At 38.7% G+C, this 11,011-nt stretch overlaps 1 protein-coding gene across 1 annotated transcript; it reads right to left on the bottom strand.

Annotated features, from left to right (window-relative positions):
* Positions 1-1,341: 1,341 nt before the first annotated feature.
* LOC308250180 (sperm-associated acrosin inhibitor-like) lies at positions 1,342-10,156 on the bottom strand. Its single transcript, XM_080672539.1, has 5 exons — positions 10,077-10,156; positions 4,833-4,909; positions 3,856-3,887; positions 2,633-2,748; positions 1,342-1,709 (listed from the first exon to the last, which is right to left on the bottom strand). Exons 2-5 carry the CDS (start codon positions 4,897-4,899, stop codon positions 1,664-1,666), a joined length of 261 nt encoding a protein of 86 aa, XP_080528665.1. The 5' UTR covers positions 4,900-4,909; positions 10,077-10,156; the 3' UTR covers positions 1,342-1,663.
* Positions 10,157-11,011: the final 855 nt, after the last annotated feature.

The raw sequence follows: 11,011 nt of genomic DNA, 5'->3' as shown, positions 1-11,011 counted from the left end.
ATGCATGAATTTGTGTACAGGGCCACTAGTATGAAATAAGGGCCTAGTATCTAGATTATATCAAGTACACTAACAACCTTTGTCTTGACTGATTTGTGAGTGACAAAGAAAATAATGTAATTTTCCTCCAAGCCTCAAACATATACAGTATCTTTGTATAGACTTTGCAGTTCATTTAATCATAGACATGGTTTATGTTTTTAAATACAAATCCACATTACCCAATCTTCATGATTGTAATATTGACCTGTGGTACTTGTTAGAACCCAAGTCCTAGATCCTTCTTCTATAGCAGTGGTTCTCAACCTGGCTAATGCCGCGACCCTTTAATACAGTTCCTCATGTTGTGGTGACCCCCAATCTAAAACTCTTTTCATTGCTGCTTCATAACTGCAATTTTGCTACTGTTACGAATCGTAATGCAAATATCTGTGTTTTCCGATGGTCTTAGGCGACACCTGTGAAAGGGGTCGCTACCCCATGTTGAGAACCGCTATCAGGGGTCACCTAAGACCATCGGAAATCACAGATATTTTCATTACGATTCATAACAGTAGCAAAATTACAGTTATGAAGTAGCAACGAAAATAATTTTATCGTTGGGGGTCACAACAACATGAGGAACTGTATTAAAGGGTCGTGGCATTAGGAAGGTTGAGAACCACTGTTCTATAGTTTTTAATTCTTTCAGATAAAGAGGAGTCCAACTTCCCAGTCGGAGTGGCTTAGTGATTGAGCATCTATCTATGAAGCAGGAGGTCAGGGTTCAATTCCGCTTCAGGTCACATGCCCGGGTTGTGGGCTGCTTCCCCCGTGTGGGATTTGCAGGAGGCAGATGATCAGTGATTCTCTCATCATTGATGTTTCTATCTTTCTCTCCTTTTCCCTTCCTCTCTGAAGTCAAGCTATGATAATAAAAGGGTAATATGCTAATTAGACCTGATGTCTTCTGGACATCATTCCGGAGGTCCTTCCTGCCAAAGCCCGGGCAGCAGGGAAACCAACTTAGGTTCTGTGTGCCTTAGGGCTACTGGGGGGAAGCCAGCCAGGGTCCTGGGTGCATGCAGGGGCTGGAGGAGGGAAGCCGGGGTCCTGGGTGCCAGAGGGAAGCCAGTACTGGCAGCCAGGGGAAGGAAGGCCTACTCTTCCATAAATTTTCATTCATGGGGCCTCTAGTAAAAACATTATTTTTAATAAAAAGAGGAGTCCACTGTTTGTCCTTTTAATGAACACCCAAGTAATATGTTTTTTGTTGTTTTTTACCTTTGAAAGTATTTACTTGTGTTTATGAAAAGAAGTCATATGTTTTAACCCACTAATCAACAAAAGCAGAGTGTTTTTAAATAATGGTAATGTTATTAAACATTGTATTGATCAAAATATTTATTATTTTAAATTGCATTAGGTTTTTTATTATCATAATTATGATTAAGATGATTTTCAACTGCTATATAATACTTGAACAGAGAATGGAAATTAATCAAAGGATCTTAGAATTGGCAAACAGTTTTCAACACCCTATATTCCATCTTGCATACCACAGAAGGCTTTGTCTGTTCCCTAGGAGATTAAAGCCCTGATTGAAAAGTTTCTAATTGGCTGTAGATTCCACAGCAAAATAGGATTGTCATAAAAGCCATAAGGGTGTGTAGCTCAGACAGAGTCAGCATTTACCATAGTGCTTAAAACTAAATGATCCATTACTGTTGCTGTAAAGAAAAAGAGAAAGAGAAATTATTACAAACAGCATTTAAAATTACCTGTGTATTGCACTAACTGCTTCTAAATGAGCAGCACAGTGTGGAGAGGCTGTGTTCCACCTCCACAACCAGCTGGAACCCAAATGCTCCCCAGCCCTGATACATCCTTCCCTCAACTGGGACTATGTGACATTTCCTACATGGTCAGTCCTGGCTCAGTGGTGGAACCAACCCAGACTGGAGAGAGGAGAAGGTTAGATATTCTTTTGGTTGTTCTCCAGAAGTAGAAGCCAGTTTGGGGATTAAATAAGAGGAAATAAATTTGAGTGACAATGAAGAGGGAGCTAGGAAGCTGGCTGAACCTTTAGACTGCATTCTCCTTTGGAGTGAAGCATATAGGAAAGGAGGTTGGGTGGAAGTATCCTAGAACGTCCTGCTGTCTAAGGAAGGTTCAGTCTATCATTGAGTTCAGGAGTTAAGGTAGGCCATCTGAGGAGTCCCTTCCTAGCATGAATAGGCCCATTGTGATGGACTTCAAATATCTGTAGTAAAGTAGTATTTCTTGCTCAAATATGCTTCCTTAGCTTAAAGCTATATCATAGAGATTACCAGTTATCATATGGACTTCAAATTCAATATATTGGTCATAGACTGCTATTCATAAGTCATAATGATTAAACTAAGTTAAATTGATTGATCTGTTCATTTGCAGAATATCCAGCTGTTATATTGAGAGGACAAATACCAAACTGCTTTAGCAAATGAGAACTCCCAGGAAGGGTACCAGTGTGTTTCTGTGGCATTTACTGATATAGTACAATTTTTCCCCCATGTATTCTGTGCGGAGGATACTAGAAACATGGTTTTCCTAACATTTTGTGACCGTTTCTTCATTATTTTGGAAGGTCCAATATTTAGCCTTGTGTTCTTACAATATGAAAGTGCAGAAAACACATGGATTGAAGTAAGATAGACCATTGGTTCCGCAGATTGCATCCTCTTCTTTGCTACAAGGATATGATGGTTTCTTATGTATGTTACACTCTGGCTGTTAAACATAAAGAAGAACATAAAATATGTCAGATAATGAACTTTTTGAATAAAACCTTTTTAATCTTAGTACAAGATACTATGCATCAAAATGAAATTAAAATTTTGCATATTAAAGTTTGGAAATAAACCATTCAGGTTGTCATAAAATAGTATTGATATATTTCTACAAACTCAATATAATTTTTAAAAAACAGACAAATGGCTGAATGTATTTTTATAATGGAGCCACTCTGGTGTTACTTCTCCTAATACCTGTATCAGATTTCCCCTATTATTTTATACCACTAGTAGCCCATCCCGTGATATTGTGTGCAGTAGACCGCCTGCTGCTTCCTCAGGAACAGGCTGGAACTGCAGTGTGCCGCCAGGAGCCACACTACTTCCACGGAAACCTTGCGGCTTCAGCGGGAGCTATGAGGGACCAGCGCCGATTCCACGGCAGGGAGCCATACTGCTTCTGTGGGAGGTGGGCTCAGTCTCCTCTCCCAGCCTGCACTCAGCCACGGAGTCTTTCGGCCGGCTCCCCTGTCTCCCAGAGGCCAGACGCTCTGTGCCCACTGCCCAGAGGGCCTCTGGGCATCAATGAAGCAAGCATTCTGCCAGGGCGCTCATGCTGCCCACTCTCAGCAGCAGCCCTCCCAAGATTGGGGGACTTTGGCGGGGCTGAAGGGACTGTGCACCGCCATTTTCTGGCTTTGGGTGCCGCCATCTTTGTGATGGAGTGATGGTTAATTTGCATATTACCCTTTTATTAGACAGGACAAGAAACCATAAGACAAAATTTTAATAATTTTCCTATGTTTCTCAATGGTTTCACTACTAAAGATTCAGATACATTCTGATTATCCCCACATATGTATATATTGGTATTTGCATATATACATGCTGCCTCCTACACACCCTCTACTGGGGATTGAGCCCACAACCTAAGCATTTTCCCTGACTGGGAAATAAACCAGGGAACTCTTGTTTCATGGGTCAAAGCTTAACCACTGAGAAACACCAGTCAGGTTGCTTGGTGAAATTTGTTATTAAATCTTACAATATAAAACAATTTAAAGTTTATCTTTTTCAATTTACAAATTAATTGGTATTAACTTACCGGTGGTCTTGGAGGAGGTCTAAAAAAAGTTTCTGCAACCAGCACACAAAAGAAAATGTAAAAACAAGAAGAAGAGGGGAAAGCAATCAGAGTCTCTGGTGGAAAGAACCTATAGTTTTTAGTAGCAAAATACTACACATATTGCCTACTCAGGATCCCCCATTTTGAGGTGAGGCTTTTGTGATAGTAACAAAACAGGAAGTTCACAAATTAACTCCAAATTGGAAATATACTTCCAAACTATTCTCATCTGTGAAAGATAAATTTAAGTGTTGTACAGCAATCACCAAACTCTGTTGTTAAGATACCATAGTTCTTTCATTTTTACTTTTTAATTCATGAGATATCACAGTCAGAGAAGACAATGCTTGGTTTAATGCCCCTAGTATGCATTGGATAATGTCACTTAACATGAAGAAATTAATTACTACTAAATCAAATAGTATTCATTTTATATCAGGGGTATTTGATGATTCAAAACTACATTACAAAAATTCATCAGTCCCCTTGCACTAAAGGAAGATCAATTTCCAGGAGAGGGATCAAGTTCTCACCTCACACAAAGTTTTGACTTTAGTGGACACAGAACTGGCAAACAACAAATCAAATTGTCTAGGAATGTCAGATCTAGGGGACCTCATTACTCCCTACACTCTGCATTTAGCAAACAATGAATCTGACCTCCAAAGAAAATATTAATTAGGTAAATGTCTTTAGTCATAAATAAAGAAAAAACTCAAGTCTACTGCTCATTCTAAGCCACCTCTCTGCCTCCATCTCCTAATGTGGGAAATGAGAAAAAGCAATCCACCAATGTGATTTTTTAAAGGGGATATGTAACATACCTGCTTCATTTTGCCAGTTAAAGTATTAGAAACCAAATGAAAGAAGCTGCTCCATTTCTAGATAATAGCAGTTGTCTCCTGCATTTTCTAAAATCTGTGAATTGCTTCATCCAGAACTGACAGTGTACTCACCAGAATAAAGAGGAAATGCTAAGGCAATGATGAAAATAACTTTGATCCATGATGGGATGAAAGGCATTTTATCAAGTCTGTAGAAGAAACCCCCCCAAAAAAGAATGTTTACAACACCTGACACAGAGACAAATTTCCTCTTTCTAAAGGAAAGTTTCTTACAGGCAGAGGACCTGCTACTCTCCTAGATTCCTAATTATAATGGACTTTCCCCTTTTTTTCTTATGCCACCACAAAGAGACCTACATGTGAACAGAAGGCATCATAGAGATTTGAGAGAAACACCAGGACACATTCTCAGCACATTTCAGAAGGAGCAGTTCATACCCAATCCTTACCTCAGCCCACAGAAGCCTGACATCACTTAAGGAGATATGCACACTAGAATCTCTGTTTTTCCTCAGAACATAGAAACATTTCAGGAAGGACTGACCTGGAGCAGGCCTCACAGCAATGCTGCACACCATGGCCAGCCCATACATTCCCCATCCAACCTCCCTGAAACCGGAGGCAGTGGAGCCCGAGGCCTACAGCTCTAGAGACTGTGCCTATTTTGTTCCCCTTTCTTTGTCATCCTCCTTCACCCAGCTGAGGAGTCTCCTGTACTGGCTTGCTGTTGAGGAGCTTGATGGGGTTAGAATAGATGGCTCATAATAACGTAAGGCAGCGGTATCCTGTGTTCTGCCTAGAGGCTGTAAAACAGCTTGTGAGACATGCCACAGCTTTGGGACGATTTTATGATATACTCAGAAGAATGGGGTGGGCATAAAGTAATAAACAGTGCTTTGAAACCCTAAAGTGGAGAAGAGATGTGAAAGCTTTTAAAGCCACTGAATTGTTAAGAAAGGAGAATCAAAGCAAGAACGGAAAAATACGTTTAGGAAACTGATACTATATATATGCCTAGGCACTTAGTATTTTGCAACACTAGAAGAATGTTAGACTCAATTGGAGATTTGATTTATTAAACTTTTTATTTTGAGATAAATGGGGATTCTCATAATGCTGTAAGTACTAATACAGAGAGTTATCAATTTCCCCCAATGGGGACATCTTGTAAAGCTATAGTACAAATTCACTACCAGGAATATTTAATAAGCTCCTGGATGAATATCCATCAGCTAGGTTTGGAACCTAGGTTAGAGAACAATATGCAAATATTAAGATCATGAGTGAAAGAAGGCTCAGGAGGAAATGGAGACTATAAGGTATAATGCCGTGTATTATATCTCATTGGTCTGAAGAATCATTGAAGAAAGCAATATCAAGTCAGTTTAGGGAACCTGACATAAAATATAGTCTTTGTAACCAGGCTGAAAAAATTAGTTCAAACCAAATGGCCTGAAGCATGAGCAATGAATTTTATTTTAACTAGCCTGAGGACTAATAAATGGAGGGATATTTCGTGTTCGTGAATAGGAAGACTCAGTATTGTCAAGATGTCAGTTACTCCCAACTTGAACTATAGATTCAATATAGTCCCAATCAAAATTCCAGCAAGTTATTTTGTGGATGCTATTAAACTAACTCTGAATTTTATATGGAAGGCAAAAGACCAGGATAGCCAACAGAGTATTGAAGGAAAGAACACATTTGAGGGTGGATGCTACTCAAATTCAAGACTTACTATAGCTGAGTCAATCATCAAGACTGTACATTATTGGCAAAAGAAGAGACAAGTAGATTAATGGATCAGGTAAAAGATCCCAGAAGCAGACCCTCATAAATATGATCAACTGGTTTTTGACAAAGGCGCAAACATAATACAATGAAGCAAAGGTCCTTTTCTCAAAAATAGAGCCTAAACCACTGGACAACGACATTCTATAAAATAAATGCAAATGCAGACTTTAAACCCATCAGAGAAATTAAGTCACAATGAGTCACAAACATAATGTAAAATGCAAACTATAAAATTCCTAGGAGATAAAATCAGAGAAACCTAGATGACTTTGGGAATGGTCCTCTGTTTAAATACAGTGCCAAATGAATGATCCACTGAAGAAATAATTTATAAGCCAAACTTAATTAAAATGAAAAACCCCAGTTGTGCAAAGGTCGATAATTAGAGGATGAGAAGACAAGTCATAGACTGGGAGAAAATATTTTCAAAAGACACATCTATTAAAGGACTGTTACTCAAAATATTCAAAGAACTCTTTTTTTTTAATTCAAAAATACGGAAACCAACAAATTGGTTTGAAAATGGGCCAAAGACTTTAACAGTCACCTCACAAAAAAAGGTATGAAGATGTCAAATATGCATGTGAAAATATGCTCCACTCATAATCAACAAGGAAATGAAATTTTAAAATAAAATGCACCACACACCTATAAAATGGCCAAAATGTAGGTCATTCACAATACCAAAGGATATGGAGCAACAGAAACTCTCTTTCACTGTGGGTGGGAATGCATAATAGTACAACCACTTTAGAAAGCAGTTTTGTGGGTTATTACAAAACTAAACTTATTTACATGCAAACCAGTAATGTTGCTCTTTGATATAACCTAAAGGAGTTGAGATTCTATGACACCCTTCCACTCCCCAAAAAAGCAAAAGCTTGCAAACTGATGTTTAGAGTAGCTTTATTCATAATTGCCAAAAATGGGAGCAGTAAATGTCCATCATAGATGAATGGATAAATAAACTGTGGTACATCCAGCCAATGGACTGTTATTCAGACCTAAAAAGAAATGGGCTATCAAGCCATGAAAATACATGGAGGAACTTTACTGTATGTTACTAAATGAATTAAGCCAATCTGAAAAGGCTACCTACTGTGTATTCCAACTACATGATATACTGGGAAAGGGAAAACTATGGAGACAGTACAAAGATCCGTGGTTGTCAGGGTAGGGACATGGAGTGATGAGTAAGTGGAGCACAGAGGAATCTAGGGCAGTAAAAATATATAATATCATATGATGAATTTATATCATTATATATTTGTTCAAACTCATAGAATATCCAACACCAAGAGTAAACTGTAATGTAAACTGTAGACTTTGTGTAAATATGATGGTTCGTGTATTTGCATCATTCTCAAGAAATGTACCACTCTGTTGTCGGTGTTGATTATGGAAGAGACTATGGATGAATAGGGTCAGGGGGGATAGAGTATGTAGGAAATCTCTGTACTTTTCTCTCAATTTTGCTGTGAACCTAAAATTGCTCTTCAAAGAAACTTCTTAATAAAAATACATATGCACAAGGTTATTTATTTTGTGATGCATAATATAATTGCAAAAGTTGGAAATATGTATATACTGGAATATAAGGATTGAATTATCTCTTGCACTTCTGTACAGTAGAGTACTATACAGCTCCTTAAGAAGAGTAATATAGGCATGAATAAGTATGCTTCTGGATTGCTGGAATTCCTATGTATTCTCTAGAGAGGATGGTAACTTAGGATTTTACTTTCTAACTCATCATTACTTTTCCATAAAGCAATTTATTTTATAGTGATTGACAAAAAAAAAGGTTCTCAATTTTCTCATAAGTGAGAGGTGTTTTACTGGCATCATAAAAACAAGTATTTTAACCAATTTAGTTCCTGCACAAATAACTTGGTATCTCCAATGCTATTTCCACATCTGTTGCGAAAAGTCATAGATGCAGATATTTTAAGGAGGACACAACATGGCATAAGTGAGACTTCTCTGGCATTGACTGTGGATAGGAAAGTCCATTTGTCAAAACTGTAAACAATGCTAATTTCTCCAGTAGATCTAACTTTGTCTCAAAGAGCATTGTATTACTTAAACCCAACAATACCTTCATTTAAAGATATTATTTTGATACACACATTTTAGATAAAGAAACTGAAGAGCAAGAAAGATAATAACTTGCTAACATCACTCTAATATAAAGGGAATTAATTGAGACTGATTATTCAATGCTGCTTCCAATGTTCATGCAGTTGCCTCCCCATAAACAACTCTCAATTTCAAGGCAGATGAATCCCCCAAGAGATAGCAGAGATGGTTTGCCTAAGGTAAGGCTTTGATGTTGGGACTGATCACTAAAAATATCAGACCTGAAAGAGATTAGTCTATTTCCATTGGAAAATATGACCTCTAAATCCTAAGATAAGGATTCTTCAAGTACTTCAGATCTAGAGGTGGGAAACGGGATGAAATTCCCTGCCCAAGTATCCAGTGGACATTCAAATCCACTCTACAGTTTCTTAACCTCGTGCAATTTGGGATTTTAAAAAATCCATCAATGTACTCTTAAAGGTTCATGTGCACTGTTGTCTATTGGGTTTATCAATTCAGGGATTCTAAACCAAATGGAACAACCAATTTTGTTCCTAGATGATACAACACCATGCCTGCGTTTTCCAGGAATTGAGAAATACTCTATACAGTATTGGAAAATGTACTCATCGGGAGATAATTTTAAATGGCAACACGATGATAAAAAAGCTGGCATTGATATTCAATGAGAAGTTAGCGATGTGAACTCCTTAGAAAGTTGTAAATAAAGCAGAATGTTTATGACAAAGTCCCATAAAGAGTTCAGTGAACAGAACCACAGTGGCCACTTTCTGGATCCTCCAACTTTAGAAAGAAGAGACTCAACTCCCGAGTTGTTAATCTCCTTTACTATTTCTTTTTTTTTTTTTTTTAATTTTTACCCAAGGATATTTTTTCCATTTATTTTCAGTGAGTGTGAAAGTGAGAAAAGGAGGGAGGTCAGAAGGGAGAGAGTGAATGATGGAGGAAGGGATGGAAGAGGTAAGGGAGGAAGGGAGGGGGGAGAGACAGAGAGAGAAGGAGAGACAGAGAGAGAGAGACATCTAAGCAAGAGAGACACATTTATTGGTTGCCTCCTATAGGTGCCCAGAACAGGGGCAGCATGGAACCTGCAAGCAAGGTGCTTGCACTTGACCAGGAATGGGAGCAGAGAGACTATTCTAGGAGGTAGAGGGGGCTGACTCTCCAACTACTGAGTCATGATGGCCAGGGCAAAACCTCCTTTCTTTTCATTAGGGAAGACTGTTCTCTTTTTTCCTCCTGTACCCAAATCAATTAAAAATAAACATGTTAAACAATACATATGGATTAAAGCTCAAGGATCTCCTGTAGCATTTAAGAATACATGCAGCTTTGAATGCTCAATCTATCCTTCAGAGAACCAGGAACAATTATTCCTGGAAGGACCAGAGCTGGAGCAGTCCTGACAGAAATACTGTACAAAAGAAAACACAACAATGTATGCCCCAAGGTACCCACCTCAAGAAGAAACAATACACAGGGAGACTGTGGATGTCTTGTTTACTTGTGCAGCCTCAGCCAGCTCCACTATGTTGAGCAGTGTATTTTAAATACTGCTAAGTAGGAAGTCAAATGTCAGGAGAGATAAGACACAGAGGGATCATATGTCCGGGCACTGACAGGGAAGTGGCCACACACAGAGGTCATCAAAGCCATTCCTACAGCAGAAAGTTTAGAGGACAATTTTATCTGATGGGCATAATGAATGGGGAGGGGAGAAAATGATAAACATGTCTATAGATCCTAAAATAGATAAGACATGAAGTCTTTCTAAGCAAGGGAGCTGTGTAGGATCAGGAGATAAGGCAGGAAAAGAATTTCAGAAACAACAATTTGCAAATATGTCTGGAACCTCTGTAGTTTGAGAACATAGCTAGCTATGAGAAGTACCTGGAGAACTTTGTACAGTTACCTGTGCCCATGTTCCTCCCCCAAGGTTGCGATTCAGTTTTCTATATGAGATCCTAGTAACAGGTATTTGTTTTAAAGTTTCTAAGATGGTAATAACATGCAGAGTGACTGAGCTAGAGCCACAGAGCAATCTCTGGGGCACTATTACATCATGCTTCCTACTTCCCTAAACCAGAGCTTCCATAGTGAGATGAAGTATATACAAACCTGTCTGTGGCTAGCTTTATTCACACACTTAAATTGCACTTATTTTGGAAATTCAGCGTGTTTCAGGTTTCTGTGTTCCAGTCAAAAGAAGGAAAATAAACTCTAAAATGATCATGGTTGCTTAGTCTTAAGAACCTAGAGCTAGGCTTGCCCGGTTTTTCTCAGTGGTACAGCGTCAGCCCATGCACTCAAGTGTTTAGGTTTGATCCCCCATCCAGCCCAAACAGTGGAGCTGCCGATTCCTTCCCCAGCCCCTAGCAGGGCAACTGGGGGAG

Source organism: Plecotus auritus (assembly GCF_963455305.1).
Source record: "Plecotus auritus genome assembly, chromosome: 6".
Lineage (NCBI taxonomy): Eukaryota > Metazoa > Chordata > Mammalia > Chiroptera > Vespertilionidae > Plecotus > Plecotus auritus.
The sequence above is the reverse complement of the archived record's forward strand: the minus strand, read 5'-3'. Positions and strand labels throughout refer to the sequence as shown.